Below are 26,330 nucleotides of genomic sequence, written 5' to 3' on the forward strand. Positions count from 1 at the left end.
CACTAAAAAAGCCAAATGTATGTCATTCCAGAATGCAAGACAATCCATTAAATTGAATGTTTTGTTTTTTGTGTAACTTATCCCGTTGTTCTCACTGATCCTATTCTTTAAGGAGCAATGACGCCTTCAGAGCAGAACTGCTCCCAGCCACTGACTGATACTTTTCAGACAGAGGCTCTAAATTATCCATTACACATTTTTATCTCAATCTCCAGTAACTCTTTTCCCAAAGGGACGGCTTTGGCTAACAGCCTAGAGCACACAGTACTGGTCCATGGAATCTCTCGTACTGAGATGATTTCTTTAGATGCTTGATAACTTTGTCACTCTATCCAAAATATGTCATCAGTTCAGCTTACAAAAGCACTGAAATGCTATTCAAAAATCCAGACTTCTCCAAAATGACTTCTCTACTAGGTCACCTCACCCAGAGCAGCACCCCCCTGAAAACACCATTTACAATAAAAGGTTCACGGGAGGCTCCTCCCAGGTCGACATAGGGAGGGGCCTCTGCGGCCCCGTGTCAACACTGCTCCACATCTGTTAACCAAGGCCTTTCCGACACGTGCGTCTCTCACCAGTAACTCTCAGAACAAATTAACAAAATCCACCTGACCACAGGAGGGAGGGTAAGGCGACTGGAGGTAAAAAGGTCTTCTGAATCATTCACTCTTTCAGCCCCAGCACCGGAAGTCCAGAGAGCTCACCTGAGGACCTGCTTGTGTCGCAGCAACACCAAGTAATCATTAGTCACCTTGCAGAGGACTCACTGCCAAGGGCAGCGTCTCACTTCAGAGGCGCTTGTCTTCTCTGGCAGAAGCGGAAGAAAAAAATCCAGATTTAGGATTAAAGTTTTTTTTTTTTTTTTAAATCCTCACCCAAAGGTATATTTATTGATTCTGAGGGTGGTGGGATGGAGTGGGGGCAGGGGGTGGGGGCACGGACAGTGGTGGGGAGAGAGACAGAGACAGGTAATGATGTGAGAGAAAAATAGATCAGTTGCCTCCTGTACACGCCCAACCACAGACTGAACCTGCAACCTAGGCAGGGGCCCGGGCTGGGAATTGCCCCATGACCTTTCAGTGTCAACCAACTGCGCAACACTGCCAGGATGAGGGTTGTTTTATAGGTAGGGCACCATACATCTTCCTCACTGAGTAAAAGTAATAACAGTGCCTCTGTTTTAAACAACACTGTGTTCTCTTTAGTTAACGTCTGGTCTAAATGTTAAACTTTATCTCCTCAGTCCCCACAGTTTACTCTTGAACATGGGTTTGAACTGCATAGGTCCACTTATACGTGGACCATTTTACCCAATAAATACTGTAAATGTATTTCCTCTTCCTTATGATTTTTTCAACATTTCTTCTCTAGCCTCCTTTATTGTAGGAAGACAGTAAACATACAAAAATGTGCTAATCAACTGATTATGGTATCAGTGAGCTTTCCAGTGAGCAGTGGGCTATTAGTGGTTCAGTTTTGGGGGAATCAAAAGTTGTATGTGGATTTTGAACTGCACAGGAGGGTTGGAGATGCAATCTCTGCATTATTCAAGGGTCAACTATAATCCTAAAGAAGTCACTGCATTAAAGCTTTGTGATGTAAGCAAGAATAAGAGGGGACAGAATGTTAAAAAGCTACTGACAATAATATTTAACATTTTAAACAATGCTGAAAAATGTTTATGCCGGAGAAATTCTGTGAACCAATATGATCCCAATTACATGAAAAAGAAAAATGCATGTGCATACAGAGATATAAAACTGGAGGAAAATACACCAGCGTGTTAAATAAGAGTGGTTGTTTTGAGAGTGGAATTGTGGGAAATTTTGCTTCTTTAACCGGTCTGTTCTCTAAGTTTTGCACAGAAAGCTCATGGACAGGCAGCATGGTACCGAGAGGCACACCCTTGCTCTGCCATGTACTGTAGGGTGATGCCTCAGAGCCCTTCTGTCTTCCTCTGATAATTGGCTCAGAAGCCAATCCCGAGGACGAAATTAGATGACTTACATCAAGTACCTACCAAGGTGGCAGACAAGAGCACAGTCAGCAAGTCTGATGTATTAATTTTATAGACACAAAGTTTTTCTTTTTAAAAAAGTCTTTAGCAACTACCTGTAAGACTACAGCAAGTCCTTGGTTACCATCTTCTATAGGCTGTTGGAGCCAGGGCAAAATAACATATAATGAAACCAATTTTACTACAGGCTAATTGATACAAGCAAGAGTTAGGTTCCTACAGCATCTCATCAATGTTAAAACGCATCAACACCGAATGAAACAAAGTTATTTGAGGACCTGCCCGTATCTCAAACTTTCACTTCTCCCCGGGGCCTCCCAGGATAAGACCTTTTCCTTGAGATTGTCACCCCTTCAGCAATATTATATGTTGGTTTCTGCTTATAACATACGAGAGTCTATACTTTGCAGTTTTTCTAATTCTTATTCACCTCCTCTACGTATATTGTGTCTACTATAATACAATTCATCAACAAAATAAAACACATCATGCAGTATTTATTAAGTGCTTACTCTGCTAAATACCATGGAGAATCAAAGGAAAGGCTGTAACAGAAAAAGCTTTGGATCAGAAAAGTAGTCCTTGGTTCTTTTTATTTCTGACTCTACCTCATTTGGCCAAATTACTTATCCTCTTTAGGCCTCAGTTTCCTCACCTGTAAATTGAGTAGAGTATTAGTAATGTACTTACTTTGTAGGGTTGCTGAAAGGATTAAATTCAGAATTAAATTAAAAGGATTAAATGAAACACTTATCCTTCTTATACCTCAATTTAGTCATCATGACACTGTAATTAGCATTAAGTGGGAAAATATTAATAAAAGCATCTGGAAGCAAAAAGCATTAAGCGAGCTTTACTGTAGTGTTCTTAAGTAGCTTACAATCCAGTTAGGGAAACAACAGTGACAGAGGTGGGAAGATCAGGAAACAAGAGATTGGTAATGATCAAGATCATATGAAAACCAAAAGGAAAGCATGTTGCTTGAGTACCCACTATGAGCCAAGTCCTTTTTAAGTGATCTCTAATAAGAACAGCAAACCTGTGAGATCACTTAGTATCTCCCATAGCCCAGGTTAGACCATTAGTAAGGGTCAGTGCCATGATTTTAATTCAGAGAGACAGGACTCAGTCTCTACTTAAATATTCCCATGAGACCTGCTCAAAAACAGTGTTTTCTGGATAAGGCCAACTTCATGGGGAACTACAAAAGAGCAAGAGAATCCAGAGTATTGTTCAAAGGTGAAGCAACATAAATACCAACTGCTGACTGAGCCCAAAAGGATTCTCCCTCTATGATGGGAATAGGGGGCAGACAGGTTTAATGACCACCTCCACTTAGGTGTGTGGTATTATCAATCCCACCTTCACAGGGAGAAAATGAAATGCAGAAGAAGGGACAGGACTTGCTCCTGAATTTGAACTCAAGTCTAACTCCAAAACAATTATTTCTTTGTAAGTGAAACACACAAGACCCAGAGAGTCCCCCGCTCACAGAAAAGCAAAGAAAAGCTGAGAATGCAAGACTGCCTGTGGAGCTAAGTCACAGTCAAATTTCGAACAAGCTTTTCTTTACTGCTATCACTAACTCCAGCTGCTTTTACTGACAGTTGAGTGTCTGGCATGGTACTAAAACTTGCATTGTACAATGCTCAGAGAGGTGAGGGAACTCACCCAAGGGCACACAGCGAGAAAATTGGATTCGAATTCTGCTGTCGGTGACTCCCAAGACCCGGCGTCTTGTCTTGGCATCAACAACAATAACAAATCTTTTTGATCCAGCGTTAGCACGTTTATAAAGTCCCAGAAATAAAAAGAGATGGAAAAGGCAACGGAGACCACCCGTAAGCGTAAAAGTCAGTCACTAGCACCTGCCCCTCCGACCAGGTGAGGTAGGGACCCGGCCCCAGGGCCCCCGCAATTAAAGTCCCCGGCCCCATCACCCGGTAGACCCACGCCCCTGCATCCACTCGATACCCGTAGAACGTAGACCTTTTTCCGCTCGAGGCGCCCGCGCTCGGAATCGGAGCCGCAGATACTGTCGCCTCAAACCAATGCGCCTAAGCTCTGCTGGACCCGGGGCAGCGATCGAGACTCCGCCGCCATCTTGCCCCGGGGTGTTCTTTCTCAGAGCTCCGCCGGGAAACAACCATCCAGTTCCGGCCAACAACAGTCCCGCAGAGCTTCTCCGCCCGGGAATGACAAACTCCCTGAATCTTTCCCTCCTCCCTGGAAGGTGAAAAAGCGGAGCATTCAGGAGCTGGATAAATGCCTGACCCAGCAGAGAGGAGCTGCAAGCCAACCCAGCCAGGCATGTTGGAAAGAAAGCGCCTCCTATCTAGGAGTACAACGGACCTTTTAGGAAGGTGCCCTCTGCGGGGCGGAAGTGGGGTACGGGCGGCGGAAGTCCCCGCCCCTGCCCCGCCTCCACTCCTGGCTCATGCGAGCTGGGTGTTTCCTGCCTCTTTCAGTCCGGGTTTGGAGACTCCGGCGTCCTCCAACTTTTCATGGTAGGGAGGGCGGTGCCCACCGATGGGGGGCTCTGGGCGGCCGAGAGGGCAGGGCACAGCCAAAGTAGCGGGAGAAGGGAGGGGGTACGATAGGGGCTGTCGCGATAGGGGAGAGGCATTTGGGGGATAGAATGGGGGCGAGGCCAAGGGTGGGGGAAGGGCATTGGGTGGAGAATTTGAGGGCGGGGAGAGGGGGAAACCCTGGCTGTTGGGAATCCTGGAATGGGCTTTTCGGCTTGGAGAGTCGATCTGTGTGTGAAATGCCCGGGGGCGGGGGGGAGTCTCTGAGTCTTGACTGGTTGTTAGAAATGGGAATTGGTGATTGTGAAGAGAACAAAGGGATGTCATTGAAGATGGACATTTAAGGTGGAAAATTAGGGTTTGGGGAGTTGTGAAGGAGAATGGGTAGGTTATGAGAGGGCGAAGTGTGATTCCTTGGGACGGAGAGTTTGGGGTTTGGGGAAGTTGTAAGAGGAGCCGCTGGGTTTCGGGGCAGTGGGGAAGGGGCTTCCAGGTGCCTCTGGGCGCTCTGGCGAGTGTTGAGGGAGGAAGCTGGCCGGCGGCTGTGTGATCCATGCTTGGAACTCCCCGGAGGGATTCCAGGGGCCTGGGGTTCAGGGCACCTTGGCTACTGAGTCCAGCGTCTTAACTGGTCCTGGACACCTAATCTAGTCACTTCCGTCGGGCCCCGAGGTAGCCACACCTAAGGAGCTGGGGATGTCTCACGATAAGTTTACCAGCGTTTGGGTTCCTTCAGAAGTTTGTTCCACGAGGAGCTCTTTGTCCCTGGATAAAAATGAGCGAAGTTCAGCCCAGACCCTCTTTTTACTTGTTTGCCAATGTCTGCCCTGGAAAGTACAGCCTTCAGGGAAGATCGAGTCCCAAGGGCACTGCTGAAGAAAAACGAGTCAACCTGTATCCGAGTGTGATCTGCTTCATTTTGTGTAAAATAAGGACCACCTGAGCAGGAGAAGGCATTAAACCAGTGCTTCTCAACCTGGGGTCCCCAGACCAGCAGCGTCAACTGGAACTTGTTAGAAATGGCCAAATTTTCAGGTCTTACGACAGACTGTTGACTCAGTTTGGGGTGGGGCCCAGCAATCTGTTTTAACAGGCCCTGCAGGGGGTTAGAACAATGATTGTTTTGATTTGGGCTATATGATGAAGAGGTTGAGGGTGGGAGTCAGAGGACCTTAATAGTCTGATTCTTAACTTTCTGCCCTAAAAAGTGGGAACGATGACAACATTTTCCTCACTGGATTGTTGAGAGAAGTAGTCCAATAGTTAGTTTGCCTGCTAAACACAGGAAGAGAGCATAATTCGTCAGAAGGCTTGGAAATAGCAGTAGGTTTTGCATACAAAATAATGCTACCCTTAGGTGGCCGATTGAATTTAGCCTGGTTGAAATAGAACCAGAGACTTTTCCAAGTTGTAGAAATGTTCTCAGTTTGGGGGAAGTTGTATAATTAGTCTCAAGGCAGTGACTCTTAGGTCTAGCTGGTTAAAAAAAGTCTCAGCTTTGTGGCTTTCGGCTCTGGCCACACAATAGAATCACCTGAAGAGCTTTTTAAAGCCTGGTTTCTGACCTGCCACGCCCCTCCTTTCCCCCCTTCCCAAATTTGATTGCTTATTCTGGGGTGAAGCCCAGGCATTAGTACTTTTTAAGCATTTGCAGGTGCTTCCAGTACAGCCAGGGCTGTGATCTCTGGTCTTAAGGGAAACCTTGAGGGTTAAAAGGAAAACTACACTGAGAACCAGGTGACAAGTACTTTAGCATTCATTCCCTGGGGATTATTACGAAGATTATGGCTTTAACTTCATTTTACAAGTTAGGGAACTGAGGCTTGGTGAAATAACCTGTCTGAATAGCACATAGAAAATAGTGAAACCGGACTGTAGTCCAGGTTTACCAAACTTGAGCAAACCTTCCACACAGATTTCTCCCAACACACATACAAGAGAGACAGTTCTTCAGAGTTGTATAGAAAACGTCTATGGGTGAGGGGTGTGCTGCCTACTTTCCTGTTGTACCTGCTGGGTCTCCTTTCAAGTCAGCATTTTAAGCCCCTCAGCTAACTTTCATTTTTTTAAGCATGCATACAGTTGCTTCCTGTTTGTGGCTCTGAAGCTGTGAAACAGGGGTTTGCTTTTGTTTTTGATGCTTTGGTTTAAAAAAAAATTTTTTTTAAGACTTATATATGGTCAGGAATCCACTGGGCCAATAGAGCAAGAGGTCCCAAAGCTTCTCTAAGGCCATGATGTGAATTGTAGCCTTATTAAGGAGTACATAGTGAACTTCTGAGAACAGTGGGACGCAATCTTGGCTGCACGTTGGAATTACCTGGGGGACTTTTAAAAATTCTGTTGCCCACGCCACAACTCCAAAGCAGTTACATCAATTTCCATGGGTAGGACCCAGGCATTAGTATTATCTTAAGCTCCCCAGGGGATTCTGACGGGCACCCATGTGGAGGACCACTGTTTAGAATCAGCAGCAGTATACTTCAGGGAGATGGGAAAGAGAGAAGTAGGGCTTATCCATCCATCTAACTGGAATAAACTTCTTTTCTGATTGAATGGAATCAGTAACCAGTACCTCCGCTATTAATTACCTGTCTTCTTGTAACCAATTTTGCTCTCTCCTGTCCCACCTCCCTAACCTCATTGAAAATGAAATCAAACCTTTGAAACAAGTTAGAAAGCAGGATGGCTGGGGAGGTTTGCTATGAGAGACTGACTGTCTCCTGCTTCGTGTCCTCAGCTCACTGTAACCTGGGCTCTGGGACGTGAACGGAGCCAGAACCTTTTTTTTTCCTTAGGGTCTCTCCCAGTAATGAGGTGCCCGACCTTTGGAGGAGTGGGCTCCGGAAAGGTTCAGAGCTTTCTTTGTCTATTCCGGAGTCTCAATCTAGATCAGGACGGTTTCTGCCTTTATCTCTTAGTAATTCAGTCGGCTGCAAGAGAGCTGGAACCAGCCTCCAAAGAGAAGATCATTTGAGACTTCGAGTCTCAAATAGTCATCATTTGAGTGTTTCCTGTCTGAGTGTTTGCACTGAGCCAGCGGCTGTGCTGAGCGCTCCGCGGCCTCCCTCACAGCAGCCCTGGGGAGCAGGTGCGCTGTGGTCCCCATTTGATAGACGGGACTAAACTCAGATGACCCACCCAGGCTCCCACAGCTGGTACATGGCAAGGCTGGGGGGCTTAGTTTAGGTCTGACTTCCAAACTCAAGCCCATAGCCACACATTGCCGCCCATCTTTTCAGAGCTTTTTTTGTATTTTTCTAAAGGGGGAGGGCTCCTTTGTCAATTTCTGTGCCATAGCTCTATGCGTACTAAGCATGGCCAGTGATAAAATCTTGGGCTCAAGCAGGACTTGCCCACGTCCTTGACTTGCTCCGTCACAAACTCACTTTGGAAGTGACTGAGCCGTGGGCCATGGCATCCAAATTCACAAAGTAGGGATCACAAGAGCTGTCTTCTGGCACCGTTTGGATTTTCAGTGGCTGCGTGTGATGGCAGAAATGAAAATAGTGGGATCTTCTGGGAGGGAGGAGTGGGAAAGGGGCCCGCGGGGGCCTTCTGGAGCCACAGAAATGTTCTCGCGATTGGAGTGGGCAGCTACACTGATGCAGCCTCTGACCAAAACTCATCAGACTGTACCCTTAAACACACGTTTTTGTAGGCGGGTGATCTTTAAAAGGGTAATGGTGAGCAAAAAAAAGTGTTTCATGGTAGGTGCCTTATAAAATGCTAGACCATTTCTCCAAAACGAATTTATTTTTGTCTAAGCTTAGATCTGAAAGGTCGCTTAAAAAAGTATTTTCATTTTGGAGCAGATTTCCTTAACTAAGCCCTCCCCCAATACAAGTCCCACAACTGTAAGCCTTGCCAGCTCCACCACCACCAAGTTGTCAAAGGTTTTGGAAAATCTTTATTCCCGTAAGTTACTTCTGTCATTCCATGAACGAAGAGTTTTTCTGGGGGAAATGGTTGGTGCAAACAGTTAGTGTCTGGTCTCTGGAGACTGATTTCAAAGGAAAGCTAGGAGCCAGGGGTCACCACTTGCTCGTGGCCTCTTTTATGTCTGGCCTCAGGCCCAGAGATCCCAGGTGAGCTAAGCCTGAGCTTTTGAAAACTTACCTTCTCGTGAGGCATTTACTGGAGGAAGCAGAAACTGTTTATTGAGGATCCACTTGTCTTTCCAGAGGCCATGCTCTGCCACTGCAAGGCTCGGTCGGGAGTCTCCCGGTGGGTGATTTTCAGGCCCCTGTTCCAGGGGGACTGAGGTTGGGGGGACTGGCCATTGCCTCTGCTCTTACCCACCAAAGACAGGTTACCACCCGTTAGTTCCTTATTCCAGTGAAAAAAATAACATTTGCATTTTAACAGTTATAAGTGTAATACAAGTTCATTGTGGGATATCTACAAAAGACAGAAAGACATAAAGAATTTATTAATAAAAAACAATTTTTTCATATCAGTGTTTTTAAAAGTTTCATGCCATAGCCGGTACCTCCAGGAGCATACCTGTAGTCAAAGTTGATTATTTCCTTGCTGCATCGAGGGACACCTGGGGAGCATCGCAGAGAGTTTGGACTTGCCTTGAGTGCTTTGGGGGGATTCAGAGCTGGGGCTGTCAGGAAGCAAGGCTAGTCTGTGATTGGGCCTCAGCAATTCCTGTTTTGAAGGTGGGAGGCTGGAATGGGACTAAAGCTCTAATTGGTAGAGAGGCAGCAGGATATTTAACCAGGACAAGGGGATGTTTGGTGATTCTTGTGTTTTGGACAGTGTTCTTGTTTTTGTCTGTGTGCAGACAGTCATGGAGCGGCCTTCCTTGTGTCTTTGATCCATCAGCCACGCGGTGGCCTTGTCTGTGCTGTGGAATTACGCTCGTGTGCCGTCAGGCCGGGCCCTGGCTGCCACGGGCTGCTTTCTCAGTGCTGTGCCCCAGGGTCAGGGGAGATCCAGCCCACTCTTGGATGACTTCTCCAGCTATAGGCTTCTACTTATTAATTCAAGAAATGTTTTTTGCCTTGGCTGGGTGGCTCAGTTAATTGGAGCGTCATCCTGGACGCCAAAAGGTTGTGGGTTTGATTCTGGTCAGGACACATACAAAAGGCAATCAGTCTGTGTCTCTGTCTCCCTGTCTCTCTCTCTCTCTGCATCCCCCCTTCTACCCTCCTCCACTCCCTGCTCCTTCTTTCCCTCCCCTCTCCCCCTCCTTCTCCTTCTAAAATCAATAAACATATCCTCTGGTGAGAATTTTTTTTTTTAAAGGAAAAAAGAAATGTTTTCTTTGGGTCCACGTGTGCCAGGTACCAGTCTCCTCTGCGCCCGCTTAAATCTGAACACTACATTCCTTTCTCGGATAGGAGGCCGGGCCGTGGGAGCTGGCGGTGCTGCAGTGTTGGTACCGAGACTGTTATCAGATCTTGCTGTTTTAAGCAGCGCTAGTACAGGAAGTCTAATTTTGCAATAACTTGCTTCCAAGAGCTTTTACGTCTGCTGTTTAATTCTCAGAAACACTTTTTTTTTTCTGTAGGAAGTATTAGGAATGGTAGTTGGGATCCTGCTCGCCTTCATAAAAGCTTATTTCGTCTATAATTCAGCTGAAAGGTGGCACTTCTGGCTGTTCAGTGTGCGTGGCATAAGGAAGGAGAGACCTGGGTAGAGCTTCAGGCTGCAGCCAGTGTATTTATACGGGGAGTGGGCAGGCAGATCGGAAGTCCTCACAACGCAAGTGTTAGTGGCAAAGTTGTCCCTGCAAGGTCAGCAGGTGAGGTCAGTGTATGAGGCCTCCTCAGGGGAGTTTAGCGCAGATTGAGCAATACATGCCCCTCACCAGGGGGCAGCCTACATCCCGGCTCCCACCAGTTGTTGCCCTGCTGGCCAAGTTGGCCTCTGGTTTTAAGAGAAGCTGGAAATCCAGATTTTCCTGTGAACTCTCCTGAGTCATCACCATTGCCAGTGAAGCTTGTTTTAAATGCAGTGTGTACCTGGACTAAGCAAAACCCATCCGGAGGCCAGACGCAGCCCGGTGGCTTAAAAAAGTAAGCCAGGCCTGGTGCCGTGACCCTGGTGACTCTCTGTCTTCTCCCTGGCAGGAAGAGATGTCAGGAGAAAGTGTGGTGAGCTCAGCGGTGCCGGCAGCTGCTACCCGCACCACTTCCTTCAAGGGCACGAGCCCCAGCTCCAAGTACGTGAAGCTGAACGTGGGTGGTGCCCTCTACTACACCACCATGCAGACGCTGACCAAGCAGGACACCATGCTGAAAGCCATGTTCAGTGGGCGCATGGAGGTGCTCACCGACAGTGAAGGTAAGCCCGCCTTCAAGGCTCTGGGACATGCCTGTGTCCAGGGCATCACTGTAGCTCAGAAGACCGCCATGGAATGCACAGCTGTCCCCACAGCTCCAGCTCTCCTGTTGTGCTCGGTGTTGCTGTGGTGAGCAAAGAACCTTGAGAATGAGTAACGGAGACAGCACCTAGTCTGGGTTGTGTGGTCAAGGAGGGCTTCCTGGAGTAAGTGACATGTAAGCTGAGGCCTGAAGACACATAGGAGTCAGCTGCACAGGGACTTGCAGTGTTAACTTGGTTGCTGGTTTTGCCGTGTGAAGCTGTTGATTTGCTCTGTGACTTTGAGAAAGTCTCCCGCTCCAGGCCTCAGCTCTGTAATACAGAGGCTGGACTAGCTACCCCAGTTGGTCCCTTCTTGTTCTCTCAGCAGTGAGCCTCTGACTTCAGAGTGAAACTCGTGCGAGCCCCAGCATTTTCTCCGGACGCTTGTCCTCCTAGGATGGGGTCCTAACGAGGACTCACAGACCCGGAATCGAGTCACAGCTCCCCGTTTAGTAGCTGGTGACCCTGATCAAGTTGTTTATCCTGTTGATGCTTGTTTCCCTGACCTGGTGAGTGGGCATGCGATCCCCACCTCGTAGGTCTGTTGGCACAGAGTGAGTGTTCAGTATGTGTATATTCAGTGCTTTCCCCCCTTTTTCTTGTGAAAAGTCATGTTAGTAAAAGTCAAGGGATGCTTTAAAGTCATTTTACCATAAGTACGTCCTCCGTACCTGGAACAGTCAAGGAGCCCCTGACAAAGCGGACTGTCCTTACCTGGCTGGGTTTAGAGGGCAGGTCACATGAGGTTTAAAAATGGCCCCGTCCTGCACTCCTTGGCCTGAGAGTGCTTGAGACCAGGCCAGCCCGTAGCCTAGCTTGACTCAGCTTACCCGCTCCTGAGGCGGCCTCAGTGCCGATAGCCCTGCCTTTCCAGGGACAGTGGCGCCTGAAGGGGCGGGCGAGTTTTGACACAGTGGGTGGCACTGGGGTACTGAACCAGTGTGCACAGTCCATTCTGTGGTCCTGAGAGGGCTCTTGGGTGCTTCCCTCTGTCCTGGACAAGGCCAGGCTGCGGGGTTCCCGTTCTGCTTCTCTGGGCTTCCCATGAACTCGGCTTTCCAGAACTGCCTTCTGTCTTACTCAAAAAAAAAAAAAAAAAAGGTTTTTATGAGTGGGCGGATCTCCTTTGCTGTGCCACACCCAGCATCGCCCAGAGTATTTGTGGAAATCAAGACAATGGCGCTCCAGCTGCAGGAAGAAACAGACCTTATCTGAGAACCCAGGAGTGCTGGGGCTTTTCTTCCGCCCTGCCCAGTCTCTGGTAGCGCTCAGGAAAAGCACCGAGTCGCTTCAGAAGCCAAGAGGCAGCCTTGTCTCCCTGAGAACCCTCGCCTTGGTGGCCTAACGCTGGTCCCAAAAGAGACAGAGCCCTCAATTCCCCTGTCCTCAGGCTTGGAGTGGTACCCGGGGCTGCTGAGGATTCTAAATTGCTGCTAGAGGACATCCCGAGCCCTTGCTTCCTGGAAGACGCAACCTCTGGGGACGCGCCACTGAGCCCCAGCTCTTTCCATTTCACTAGGGCGCCAGCTGCCTTCACACCCTTATGAAGAGCCCACAGTGTGGCCTTTTATGGGTGTTATTTCATTTCTTCCTCACTTAACCCTTTGAAGGGTGGGTACTGTACTGTTACAGTTTGATAAGTAAGAAATCCACATGTCATGTGAAAATGCTTTTTCAAAAGCCACTGAACCCAGGACTCGCTGGCTCTTACCATCTGCTCTCCGTGGTTGGATGTGGTCCCACAGCCCTGTCCAGGCTGCCTTAGTGTGGCGGCCTTTGGGCGCTACTGCTGGCTCAGGGCTGCGGCCCTTCTGGCGCCCCGTGTGGGCCTGGGCTGCCAGGCTGGGGGCCTGGCCCTCCGGTCTGCGCTGTGCCTGGCAGGGCGCTCCTGTCGGTGAGTGCGCTGCACAGGCCGACCCGGGGCCTCATTGTTGCCTCTCTTGGCTCCCCGTTGGGTCCACAAGATGGGAAAATGTCCTGCATCTCGCAGCTTCACCTGGGGGGGCTGTCAGCTGCAGGAAATGTGCCACAGGCGGGCTGAAACGCCAAGTGCAGCTCAACCAGGCACGTGAACCCAGCAGCAGAGCCTTCTGGCTAAAGGCCGGAGCTCTGAAGGCGCAGACCTGTGTGTGTATTCTGTTGCTACGGATCTAAAAAGGATGCCCGAGAAGCTCATTGCTTCTGGGGAGGGGGCCTGGAGCGCAGGGTGCTGGCAGACTCCCTGTGCTCAGGGCCCTTCTGCTATCTGAGTTTTATATTGTGTGCACCTAATTCCTAAACGGAGGAGAACCTGGGTGCCGGGGTGAGAGGGGCCCGGGTTTGAGTCCCGCTAACATGGAGGGGTGGTCTCTGCATGCAGCTTTGTGTTCATTTAGACCTGTTTGCTGTCCTCTGGTGATGTGACAGTGGGTGAGTGATTTCTTTTCTCTGAGCCTGTTTCCTCCGTGTGAAGTTGCGATTTAGGTAATGCTTTTCAGATTGCTGAGGGGATTAAATGCGGGAATTAGAAAGCACTTGATAGAGTGCCTGACACATTGGGAGACGCGGTAACTGGGAAGTGTTCACTGTGGCACTGGTCCTGTCTGGGGTGTGGTGGGAGGTGGAGGAAAGAGCCCTGGGCAGAGCGGGGTGAAGCAGGCCTTCGCAGCATGTAGGGGGACGCGGGCTGCAGTCCCGTGGTGCCCCCCAGGGGTGGCTTTCCCAGGAAGCTGAGCACAATGACAATGAGCAGGCCTTTGCCAGACTTCCTCCCAGAAAGGCTCAGTTCTCACAAAGCCAGAATTTTTACCTGAATTCGTGCCAATGTCCCCACTGGCCAGTGGTTTATGGGTCACTTTTCTGAATAGGAGTCTTACACAGCTGTCACCTGTAGGTAGTTGCTTGTTGCTTGGTACCATACTTCCCCCCACCAAAATGGTTTCTGGGCTCCTGCTGATGCTTCTGGAAGGAGGGAGTATATAAACGAGATGAAAGAAGAGTCAGTGTCCTCAGCCCACGCTCCCTAGAAAACCAGCAGGGAAGTCGGGGTCATATGAGGAAACTGCAGCACCCAGTGCAGTTCCCTGAGGTCGCCAGGCCTCCTGCCTTTTAGGAAATTCTGAAGCACGTTGATAGCTTTACAGTCGTGGATAATATAACAAACTCCCCTGTGCCCCACGCAGACAAGGAATAGAATGTTACCTGGACTGGTGGGGCCTCTGTTGACCCTCTCCATTTGCCACGCTCCCTTCCAGAGGTAACCCCCGGCCTGGCTGGGGTCTGTGGGTGATATTTCAACCTTGGGGGCGCCGTGAGGCACCCTCGGAGCTGAGACCTTGGGTAGGGAGTGGTGAGGCACCGGGGCCTCTCAGAGGGCTCGGGCCGCTGATGTGTTTTTGAGGTGGGCCTGTAGTGCTGTGGGTTTCCCTCTTCGGGCTGCTTCCGCCGCGTCCCACAGGTTTGGGGTGGTTGTGTTCTCGTTTTTAAAATTTTTTTTTCCTTTATGCTGCTCTGGGTGTTCTCTGCTGCCTTGTTTTCCAGATTGCTGATTCAGTGCTCTGCTTCATCTGATCTGCTCTTGATTCCTTCTGGTGTAGTCTTCATTTCAGAGACTGTGTTCTTCATTTCGGACAGTTTTCTTTTTAAGGATTTCTGTGTTTGTTTTTTAATGCTTCCTACCTCCTCGTTGTGGTTGTCACTGAGTTCCTTCATTTTTCCTCTTAAGTTTCTTGAGCATCCTTACAACCATTGTTTTCAGACCTATATCTGGTAGATTGCTCGCCTCCATTTCAGTTACAGGAGTCCCTCTCTGTATCGCGGTTCACTTATCGCGGCCTCACTGTATAGCGGGATTTTTAAAAATATACTTAATTATTTATCGCAGATTTTTCGCTATATAGCGGGATTTTGCGGTACTGTATACGCATGTTGTTAAAATTATGTAGGTTTAAGAGTGTAGAATAAATGTAAGGTTCCTACTTCACAGGGGGTCTGGAACATAATACCCACGATAAGTGAGGGAATACTGTACTTTAGGTGTTTTCTCCTGTTCTTTCATTTGGGGGATGTTTCTTTGTCTCCCCATTTTGGCTGCCCCTCTGTATTTGTTTCTGTGTATTAGGTAGATCTGCTATGGTTTCCAGTGTTGGGGTAATTTTAAGTATTATATAAATGGTGTTACATTGTTTGTAGCCTTTTTGCTTTTGCTTTACTTAGCATTGTGCTGGGGAGATCAGGCCGTCCATAAACAGTTCCAGTTCAGACAGTTCCCTGGCCTAGAGTGTTCTATTCTGGGACTAAATATACTGCCATTTTTGGATGCATGTTCTGTTGATGGTTATTTAGATTGTTTCTAGGGTTCACCATTAGGAATGTTATCCGTCTTGAAAACTCCTTGGCACGCGTGAGTTTCTCCAGGGCAGTGCTTCCCAGCCTTCATCATATCATGGCACACCCAGAAAATCATGGTTTCACTTTGGTAAGTGAAGGGGCTCCGACTCCCCCAGCCCTGCCCAGCCGCCTCGGGCTGCAGCACTGAGGTCTCAGCACCCTGGGAGCTCCTCCCAGAGTTGTTCCCAGGAGGGGAGTTGGGGGCAGCGCCTTCAGCTGGATTAGAGCGCGGGCCGGACCGTGTGCATGCACACTCCCCACAGAGGTGTGAATTTTTGCCAACACCGGGCACTGTCAGACCTTTTAATTATTGCCAATTTGGTGGTTATCAGGTGGTACCCTGTTGTTTTAGTTAACTCTTCTTTATTTCTGGTGGGTTGAGCATCTTCTCGTGTTTGTGTTTCGTTTAGCTGTCTGATCGCATCTGACTTACTCATTTTCCCATTTCCCTTTTTGCTTTGTAGGAAGAAGGTACTGTATTCTGGATTTTATTCCTTTACGGTTTTGTGTCGTAAACATGAACAACTTAAGTTCAACTTGTGACGGCATTTTTAATGGTGCCTTAGTTTTTACGTTGTTTTTTTAATTTTGGTCTCCTAGCTACCTCGGTGGTGTTCAACCAGAGGTGGTTTGGGTCCCCAGGGGACGTTTGGCATTGTCCAGGGTCATTTCTGCTTGTCACAGTTTGGGGGTGGCAGTGCTGTTGGCATCTAGTGGGCAGGGGCCAGGGATGTTGGTGGACACCCTATAATGCACAGGACAGCCCCTTCATAACAGAAAATTATCCAACTACAATGTCAGTCATGCTGAGGCTTAGAAATCCTGCCCTAGAGATTCTGATTCAGGAGCAAGGCAGCTTCCTAGTGTCTGAATTTGTACCAAGTACCTCAGGTGAATTAGGATCAGGCAAATTTGGGAGCCCCAAAAATACAGTATAACCACCTTTGTAGGGCAGGGAGAGGTCAGTGACAGCGGCAGCGGCGGAGGAAAAGGAGAGAGGACGTAGGCAGTGTACTGGAGGGGCTGAGAGGAGGCGAGCCCAGCACCCATCCCTGAGAGAAGCCTCTGAGGTCCCTGCAAGCCACAGAGTCCCTGCTGCGGGCTGGGCCGGCTGCCTCTGGTGCTACTGCGGCTTCCTTCTCAAGCAGTGCTGATTGGTGAAACGTGTGAAGGGCTCATCAGCAAAGATCCCATTGGAGTTCTGCCAGTAGACTCAGCATTGTGCTGTATGCACTGCCCGTGATTCTCTGATTTGTTGTTCCTCTGTGCCAGCCCCGGGAGGCACCGTTTTTAGAAGAGGGAACTGCTGGACAGAGAGGTTAGGTGGAACACTAACGTCACCCAGCAAGTACGCAGAGCTGGGTTTCCAACATGGACCTGCGCTCCTAACCCTGGTGCTGTGCTGCGCTCAGCCCGTCCCACAGCTCCTGGCCTGCACCCTGCCTCTTCTCTCCAGCCCTGTCGAAGGGGCCGCGGCACCCCCCGCCCCAGCTGCCCTGCCCCTCTTGTACAGCTTTCCTAAGTGGCCCGGGTGCTCTGTTGGCAGCAGGAAAGACGCCCCATGAGCTTGACTTCCATTTGCTTTTCTACACACGAGGCTGCTTCAAAGGGATGGATTCCTGCTTTGAAAGCAACTGGCATACTTTAAAGTCAGAATGCTAATTGAAACCTCATGGAAAGTGCATCTGGCTCCTTTGCCCTTATTTGTCCAAAGCATGATTCCTTCGCCACAAGCATTTCCTGCCGGCATTCTTGAGCTGGAGCCCAGTGTCACGGGCCGCCTCTTTGTGTATGGAAACTCTGTGACAGCCCAGAGTAATGGAAATCACTTGAGTCATTGATTTCAGGGGCCCTCACTTCTTCTAAGCATCTGGGTTGTCCATTTGCCAAAGACGGGATGGGGATGTTTCTTCCTGGAGCAGCTGTGTCGAGACGTTTCTTCTGAAGCTCCTTGTGAAAGGAGCTTTCCTAAGTTTCTTCTTGTTCTTTGTGGTCTAGTTCTGCCTTCCCAACTGGGGAATGTCACCGAGCCTCTCTGAGCCGCTGTGTTCACCTGTGGAAGATTCGGTGGGTGAGGCTCCCCGCAGCAGAACTGCTGGGTAGATAACGCTCTCTGTCCGTAGCTTGTCGGCTTGCTGGGGAGCAGCACTAGATCTGGGTAACAGAGGGGCTGCAAGCTGGTGGCCTGCAGGCCCAGGGCAGCCTGCACATGGGTTTTGGTTGCCCTGTAGTGGGTTAGTAACAGGTTTTGTTCTTTTTTTAATTAATTTACCATTCTTTAAAAGTCAGGAGATTTCACAAAAATTTGCGTTTTTGGCTTTGTTTGGGACATCAGAGGCTCATGCAGCCCTAGACCCGCATCTCTGTCTGGCCACTCTTGGCTACAGCAGGAAGACCCTTCCTTCCTTCCCCAACACCCCAGCGGGCAGGGCACCGCTCCCTGGTCAGCCGCCTGCCCAGTCCGCCTGCACTCGTTCCTCCTGCCTGCTCAGCGCCCCCCATAGGCGTCTGAGCTACAGAACAGCGTCTCAACCCCTACTTGGTCATCTCTGTTGCAGAAAGCAGCGGTGGGATCAGGCCCAGCGGACACTGTCAGGGTCCCGTAGTACACCGCCCCTTCCTCGCAGCCAGCGTTTGACCCCAGGCTGTACGTGTGTACTGGATCTGCCTGGACTGGGGATTATCTTCCCACTTAGAAAACCGTAGCTGTGTGGAAGGCTCTAGAGAGCCGAGACCGAGGGCCAGGCAGCACGGGAAAGTTGCAGAAGGGGAGAAAGGGAGCGGCCTTCTTGTCAGCTCTCCTGGTGACCTTGCAGAAGATACCGACTTGCGGAAACCACATGAAGGCTTTGGGCCGGCCAGGTCTGGGGCACGAAGGGGCGTGGGGAGTGAGCGGACACGTGGCTCTGGGTATGAAAGAGGTGCGTTTGTTATGCTCAGCTTTTGTCGGTCTCTGCTGCTGACCCAGGGACTGGAGTCTGCGGGGGGCACGGGGCAGGGCACAGTGGTGTTGGAGGAAAGTGGGGACATCAGGTTACCTCCCAGCTGCCCCCGTACATTGGTGCTGTTTCGCGTGTAACGTGGGACAGGAGATCTGGGGAAGCCCCTTGCCCGAGGGGGCCCTGCTGGTCAGGAAGGCCAGGACTGTCTGGCTTCTTCCTGGTGCTTCACGTTTCCTGTCCAGACCCGCGTGGTCTTTGTTCCATTCCCGCCTCCCTTGTCGGTGCCATCTTCTCTGCCCGGGTCCCAGCCCTGTCTCCTCCTCCAAACACCACTCGCAGGGACGTTTGCCTTTCAGTAGAGGAATTTTGAAGACCCGTCGCGTCTAGTGGAGGAATAGCAGGCAGTGTGAGACCATACGGGGCATTGAGAGGCGGCCCGGCTTGTCTTCCTGGCTCTACCCCTAAGAATTTTTTCCTGTGCCTGGTTCTGGTCAGCAGGGATTTTTCCATATTTCATAAAAGCAAGTTCCTTTTCCCCATGTTAGACTGAACTGCTTCAGGGCAGGTCTCTCTCTCTGATTGCTGTCGCCTGCACCATTTTCTCTCCAGTGGGTCACTGTCACTGCCAATCAGTGCACGTTTAGGGAGTCAGGGATGGAGTTTCCTGTGGCAGTGCTGGTAAGTGTCTGGGGGTCACCGTCAGGAACCAGAGGTCAAAGTCTATGGGAGGAGCCCTCTGCTTCCTTAGAAATGACTGTTATTTCAAAGTCTGAAAATGTCTTGTAGAAAGAGGGAGTAGTTTTTCTCCAGAGGTCTTGCCCTGTTGTTGGGGTCCTTTGGATGCATTTTATCCAGGTGTGGTGCTCCAGGCCTCTCTTGGGAGGTTCTTGTCTAAGGGATTTTTGAGGATACTTTAGAAACATGCTTCAGGCTTCAGGGGCCCTGGCATCCAAAGGAGCCTGAGATCAGATGAGTCCAGGGTCTGGAGGCTGGGGCAGCGCTGCCTAGGCAGGGTCTGGTCAGCCCTTTGCTGGTGACTCTCGCGGTCTGGGGGGCAGAGGGAGCCAGGAGACACCCCAGTTCTCCTTGGGGCCTTTGGGAGAGGCATGCCCATGTTACTAGCCACTCCCTTCCTCCTCCTCCTCCCGCCGCAGGCTGGATCCTCATCGACCGCTGTGGGAAGCACTTTGGTACGATCCTCAATTACCTTCGTGATGGGGCAGTCCCCTTGCCCGAGAGCCGCCGGGAGATCGAGGAGCTGCTGGCAGAAGCCAAGTACTACCTGGTCCAGGGCCTGGTGGAGGAGTGCCAGGCAGCCCTGCAAGTAGGCATCTCCCTTCCTCCCCCTGCCTTCCCCACTCGCCCCCTCTGCAAACGGGGGCGCTTCCTACCCCACTGACCTCCTGTGAGACTTGATGAGCTAAGCCTGGAGCCTCTGCCCTTGGGTCAGGGTGACCCCGGAAAGGCTTTCCCTGACGTTGAAGCCACCTAACTCCTTTCTGGCTTATTCAGTCTCCGCGGTGTTGGGTCTTCTCACACGTACGTCGAAACCTTTAGTACTGAGCCATGAGTCACAACAGTGCAGCAGTTCCCTGGACTCATCTTGGGACTTATTCTCACCCGACGAGTTATCGTTGGAGCCCAGCGTCATCTCTGCGGACGCAGACACTCCTCCCTCCTCAGCTGGACCTGGGGGAGGAACAGCAGTCTAGTAATGGCAAAATCCCTATAAAACCAAAATGCTTCTAGAATAACCAGTGGCCATTTGTGTCAGACAAAGTTCCAGCATGGCAGGGGATCAGAAGGTCCCTTTGGGTCATCACAGAAATTGGATCTGTGTGTGTGAAGCTCTTAACTTGGGCCTCTCCCAAGCCCTGTGTCTGTCTGACCATCTCCTGGAGCAGTGCCCATAATGCTAGCTCTTCAAGGAACTATTTCCACACAGCACCTCTACCCTGTGGCCTCATGGTACCTCTGACCAAATGCTGTAGCCTTTACTTAAGGGATTTTATTTCATTTTTATGTTTATTAAAGAAATACATGTCCATCACTTAAGAAGTCATGTATTGCAAGGTCGGTGTCAAAAATACCACTATCTGTCCTCTCCTCACTCTCTACCCCCCCGGTAGCCTCTTTGCCTTCTTTCAACAGTTACTTTCATATTTATTATTCTGCTATTTATTGACATTTCATTTTTCAGCATTACCTATGGGACCACTATAGAAAATTTAAATTTAGCTCATGCACTATCACCATCCCCAACCACTACCAAACTTATACATATTTCTTCTCCTGTTCTCCCAATATAGGTTATTACAATTTTGGTACATTCGTATTCAGAGTTTACATTGGGATGTGACCACAGAGTATACAATGACTATTTTCTTTCTTTTTTTAAAAAAGATTTTATTTATTTTTAGAGACAGGGAAAGGGAGGGAGAAAGAGAGGGAGAGAAACATCGATTGGTTGCCTCTCGTATGCGGCCCCAAACGGGGACCTGGCCCGCAACCCAGGCACGGGAATGGAACCAGTGACCTTTCGGTTTGCGGGATGACGGCCAACCCACTGAGCCACACCAGTGAGGGCGACTGTGTTCCTTCTCATGTAACTTTTCAACTTACCAGAGTTGGGGGTTGCTTCATTGTTGTTTTCACTTGGTTTCCTAAATACACAGCCCTAACAGAAGCCCTAAATTCTCAGAAAGGCCCGTCCCTTGTTGGTCGGTTCGGACACGTCAGTGAGCCTTTGATTCGGTCTTTGTCTTGGAGACGTGCCCTTTGGGTTGCCTTTCTGTGGTTTCGCTTAGTCTGAGTTCATTGTCCAAGACTGACCACCTCCTGGTTTCTGTCCCTTTTCTCTTCCTGTTCTACTTTCTCAGAGGTTTGTTGGTTTTTTTTGTTTTAAGTTTAATCTTTTCAGCCCTTTTATTGAAATTGTTACCTGTCACTTTTCTAACTTCCCAGAGCCTTGCCTTGCTCTGAGTGCTCTTTTTTATACAGCGGGCTGACCTTGTTTCCTAGGATGCAGTGTCTGCTCTCGTCTGTCCAACGATGCTAGTGTTTGACATTTCCTTTCTGCTGCCTTCATCGGCTGACTCCTCCCCTCACTTCTTCTGTTTGGTCCCACGTTTGAGAGGCTTCCCACCTGTCACCTGGTGATCGTTGGCCTGTGGAAATGTAAGAGGGAGGCTCTGAGAAGCTGCACGTGTGGTCCTTGTTGTCCAGTGGGCTTCAGTGGTGAAGGGCAGGCTGACTTTTCCAGCAGAAACCCCCAGGGTCACATCTGTGAGCCTTTTTTTTTTTTTTTTTTTTTTTTTTTTTTTTGACAGGCCAGTTCCCTGTAGAGAAATCCTCCATTCTTGCCTGGAAGGGCTAAGCCTGACTGGCCGCCCTCTGGGATCCGAGTAGAGGAAGGGGCCGGTGGGGGCGGCTTACCACTGCGTGCACAGACCATTCGCTTAGGCCCCTGTCTTCAGAATAGCAGCTGAGCCCTGTACAAGCCACTGCTGTACAAACCACGGCAGGAACATGGACCTTTCTTTCGCCAGGCTGGGGAAGGGGATCCCTCTGGGGGGGGTCTCAGTGCTTCTGCCACCTGGCAAGTGACCCTCTCCTTTCGCCCTGTGCCCACCAGCCTTGAGAGCTATGCTTTGAAAATCTCCAGGTTCTTCCCCATCTGGTGGCTTAGGTTCCAGCTTTCTCCTCCTCCCTGGTTATCAGTCATCTGCAGTCTGCTCTCCGGCCTCGAATGTTGTTAGATCTTTTGTCTTCTGACTTCACTTCTCTCATTCTTTTTCTCGTGGGCTTACACTTTTTTATTCCGTCACAGTCATTGCCATGGAGTTTTAGGAGCTTTGATGCAGTCGTGTTTCGCCTGCCATGTTTAGGGTCTCTTTCTGAGTGGCTCCCTAGGCTGTGGAAGTGTGTCATCATTGTTAGTGTATACCAGGAGAACTCGACTCCTGGTCGTCCCCCCACCCTAATTCACTGGTGGTGAGAATCCTCCTCTCTTTCCACCCATGACTGCCCATCTGCCCTCGCCAGACCCTGTCTTTGCCTGTCAGGCAAGTTTAAATGATCTAGTGCAGGGCAGGCCTCCTAGGCTGAAAGCATGTTTTGTTCCAGCAGAACAAAGATGCTTATGAGCCTTTCTGCAAAGTTCCTGTTATCACCTCATCCAAAGAAGAACAGAAACTTATAGCAACGTCAAATAAGGTATGTTGGGGGCATTCTCTTTGCTATCATAGATGACAGAGGTTCTTCTGAATAAGTTTTGAAATGAAAACCTGAGGAAGACCTGAGAAGATGCTAAGAATGGGGACCCTCAACTCATCTTGAGTCCCTGCGATTGGGGTCATTTAGTTTCTGTCTCAAGCCCCAGCCAGCATGGTGGCAGGCCCAGCCCTGAGGGAAACCAGTGGTTCACTGCGTCTGCACTCCAAGTAACCTTCTCCTTCCTTTCTTAAAACCACCCGCAGCCAGCCGTGAAGCTGCTCTACAACAGAAGTAACAACAAGTACTCATATACCAGGTAAGGCATCAGCCAGAAAAGACACCCGTGCTCACCAGGACAGCCTCCGCCAGGCACACCCGCCAGGCCTGGCTCCTGTTCCCTTCAGAGGAGGTGGCCCTCCTGCACCTCGAGGATGCCCATATAGGTGGATGGAAAGACAGGTAGATGATAGATAGGAGAGGTAATTCCCATGCACCATAAAACTCACCCTGTATATAATTCAGTCGTTTTTTGTATATTTATAGAGTTGGGTAGCCATCACCTAACTTCTGCACATTCTCGTCACCTCCAAAAGCAGCTCTTTCTCTGTTAGCAGTCCCTTCTCTTTTCCCTCGCAACGGCCCCTCCCCTCCAGCCCTAGGCAGCCACTGTTTTGCTTTCTGTTTCTGGATTTGCTTGCACTGGACATTTCATATGAGTGGAGTCATGCCACGTGTGGCCTTCCGTGACTGGCTGCTGTTGACTTAGCATAGTGTTTTCAAGGTGCACCCACGCTGTAGCATGGGTCAGCACTTCACCCTTTTTTATGCCTGAATAATATTCCATTGTGTGCATAGATCACATTTTTTTAAATCCATTTACCAGCTGATGGATAGTTAGGGTTGTTTCCACTTTTTGGCCATCGTGAGTGTTGCTGTGAACATTTGTATACATGGTTCTGTGTGGACATATGTTTTTATTTCTTTTGGATATGCACTAGGAGTGAAATTGCTGGGTCCTTGGTTAACTTAGGTTTACTCATTCGAGGAACTGCCAGACTTCCTTCCAAAGTGGCTGCACCGTTTTACCTTTCCGCCAGCAGTGTGTGCTGGTTTCTAGAATGCCTTGTGGCTCTTGGGAACTTTTGACTCCAAATCAGGAACGTGAGCGATGTAGGAGCACTTGATAAGATTACTGAAGACCCGTAATCTGACCGGGATAAAAATACCCCCTCGGGCAGTTCCATTCTGCCGCTCCTGTGGCTCGCTGGGGCTCCCCTTCGTGTCCCCGACCTGGTGCCCTGCACGCACAGGCCCCGTATCCCCACATTCCGCCTGGGGGTGGGGCCCCGCAGGGCCGCAATTCGAGCGCGCTGAGTAGGGGCACAGGCTGAGAGGCTGGAGCTATCTATTTTGGGGTCTTGGCTCTGCCGTGTATTCACTTCTGACCTAGGGCAGTTACCCAATTTCTCCGACCTTCACTTTCCTTCTCGGAGCAGAGGGAACTGTGGCGCCTTTCCTGGGATTATTGTGAGGTCGGAATGGGATAGTGGGGGCAATGGGCCCAGCATGTGGAAAGAATCAGTGGCAGCTGGTATCACAGCTGTGGTCACCTTATCAAGTGCTTTCTTGCAGCAATTCTGACGACAACATGTTGAAAAACATTGAACTGTTCGATAAGCTCTCTTTGCGCTTTAACGGAAGGGTCCTATTCATAAAGGATGTCATCGGGGACGAAATCTGCTGCTGGTCCTTTTACGGTCAGGGCCGAAAGATCGCCGAGGTCTGTTGTACCTCCATCGTCTACGCCACTGAGAAGAAACAGACCAAGGTGAGGGCTTGGAGTGGGTGGTCTGGGCCCTGGTAAAGTCTGCACATAGGTCTCAGAGTCACAGCGGCATTCCCGCTGTGATGCTCGGCGAGGAGAGGCAGTCACAGTGTCTCTAAGCTCCTTTGCCCTGAGTGTTGATCCAGACACATCCTTCCACCTGTGTGCGGCCGACTGCGTTTCCTCCAGCACCCGACACTCCCTGTGCGCTTCCTTCCCTCCACATTTCCCACCAGCATGGGGCTATCTTCAAGATCTTGACCTTGGCTTACTAGTGATGACCCCTCTCTTACTGCCACTTGCCCGTCCTCCTCTTACCCACTGACCTGTCACGGCCCGCCGCCCTTCCTGCCCCTTCGGCATTTCTGAGCTCCCACCCTTGTTGGCTTCCTTCCAAGCCCTTGACTCCCTGACTGATCTGGACGCTCTGGGTCCAAACCAATATACCTGACCTCTCCCTTGACTGCTCTCTCGGCTGTTCCACAAAGCTAAACCGTACTGCCAAGCGCTGTTACAGACCTGGTCCCTGTTCATTGAACTGTTCTACCATTCGACCTTCTGTTTACTTCTCCTTGGGCTTAAATGGAATCCCAGGGGCCTGACTTGGCCTGCAAGTACAGAGCGACGGTAGAGGTGGTAGGCTGTGTTTAATGCTAACTTACCGGCCCTGTGTTTCGTGGGGACACAGGTGGAGTTCCCTGAAGCCCGGATATATGAGGAGACCCTGAATATTTTGCTGTATGAGGCCCAGGATGGGCGGGGACCTGACAATGCGCTCCTGGAGGCCACAGGTGGGGCAGCAGGGCGCTCCCACCACCTGGACGAAGACGAGGAGCGGGAGCGGGAGCGGATCGAGCGCGTGCGGCGGATCCACATCAAGCGGCCTGATGACCGTGCCCACCTGCACCAGTGAGCAGGCGAGGGGACCCAAGCTCTCCTCCCTCCCACTCCTCCCTGCTCTACACTCAGATCCCGTGCAGGCTCCGGCGCCGTCCACCCGCCCTGGAGTCTGGAGATACTTTTGTAATAAGCCAGATGATTATTTTGATATTTCTCAACAAGGTGAATTGATCTTTACCCGGGTGGATGCTCCCCCGTTGTTGACGAGCTGTGTCCAAGGGCTCTGCTTCCTGTGAGCAGCCTTGGAGCCAGGCGTGCTGGGTCCTCAGAGGAAAAGTGTGAGTGAGTTTGACGTGTACATGAGAACTTTTGTTTGCAGTATTTATTTTTGTGGATGTTGACTACCTATATTTGAGCTTCTTGGGTGGGTTGCCCTTTGGGTTCAGTTGGACAGCCCTGAGAGGGATCCTGCAGCTGGTCGCCGCCCGGGGTGTCTTCAGGCTCCATATCTGATAACCCTCCAGCCCAGCACGCTAGCTCCGAGTCCCGTGCACTGCACTGGGCAGGGTCCAGGCTGGCTTTGCAAGAAGTCCACTCTGCAACAGGATTCGTGTCCGTAGAGCTTATTGGTCAATAATTGCAGCTTGTAGCAGTAGAGATAGGGCCTGGTGTACTTTGTGCCTCTAAATTGTTGTTCCTTGCGTAGTTCTGGGTGCCTTGCTCTGGTTAGGGGGGCAAGCCTGTTGCTACCCTGGCTGGTCTGTAGTCTGGTGCTTGTTGGGCCCCCACACATGTGGCCAAAGGCAGAGCTGTCCCTGGTGGCGAGTGCTCAGCTCCGTGTCCGGCTCCCTCCCTGATGCCTGCCCCTTCCCACTGCATTCCAGGAAGGCCACCTGGCCCGGTCCCGGGCGTAGGTCAAACCAAGGGCCCGTTCCCGCTCCCTCGGCCTCCTTCCCTGTTGCCGAGCTTTTACCGCAGCAAGTCGATGCCCTGCCCTTCGCTCAGAAATCCAGCCGTGGCCCCAGGCTCTGTCCTCCCAGTGGTGTCCGTGCAGGACCACAGTGCCCACCAGCAGTCCCGGGGCAGTGTGCCTGCTGTGAATGTGGCTGTCACCTGGAGGTCTTCTTGATGTCTTTGCCTCTGATTTGACACGGTGTGGGCGGCCCTCAGTGAGAGGCTCTGCGGATCCTTTTGGGTCTAGTTAGTGTCGTGTT

At 50.3% G+C, this 26,330-nt stretch overlaps 2 protein-coding genes across 4 annotated transcripts in view; one reads left to right on the forward strand and one right to left on the reverse strand.

Moving 5' to 3' along the window:
• The window catches only part of UBE3B (ubiquitin protein ligase E3B), a 43,218-nt gene extending 39,043 nt beyond the window's left edge, over positions 1–4,175 (reverse strand). Inside the window, exons 1-2 of one of the 2 annotated variants that reach the window (XM_090257805.1) lie at positions 4,010–4,175; positions 708–810 (exon numbers count right to left, since the gene is read on the reverse strand). The gene's annotated coding sequence lies outside the window, so the exon portion shown is untranslated. Of the gene's footprint in view, positions 1–707; positions 811–3,691; positions 3,778–4,009 lie in introns of those variants that run through there. The other variant, XM_090257804.1, reaches the window with a different exon arrangement.
• A 297-nt stretch (positions 4,176–4,472) lies between these two features.
• KCTD10 (potassium channel tetramerization domain containing 10) lies at positions 4,473–26,330 on the forward strand. Of its 2 annotated transcripts, none has more exons than XM_090291794.1 (7): positions 4,473–4,527; positions 10,632–10,845; positions 19,391–19,560; positions 22,362–22,451; positions 22,715–22,767; positions 24,084–24,279; positions 24,965–26,330. In XM_090291794.1, the coding sequence occupies exons 1-7, from the start codon at positions 4,525–4,527 to the stop codon at positions 25,187–25,189; spliced, it is 951 nt and encodes a 316-aa protein (XP_090147920.1). In that variant the 5' UTR covers positions 4,473–4,524; the 3' UTR covers positions 25,190–26,330. The 2 variants fall into 2 exon arrangements, with proteins under 2 accessions (XP_090147920.1, XP_090147921.1); XM_090291795.1 differs by having other exon boundaries at positions 22,365–22,451.

Source organism: Furipterus horrens, unplaced genomic scaffold (genome assembly GCF_987537825.1).
Source record: "Furipterus horrens unplaced genomic scaffold, mFurHor1.1.pri manual_scaffold_11, whole genome shotgun sequence".
In the NCBI taxonomy this organism is placed as follows: domain Eukaryota; kingdom Metazoa; phylum Chordata; class Mammalia; order Chiroptera; family Furipteridae; genus Furipterus; species Furipterus horrens.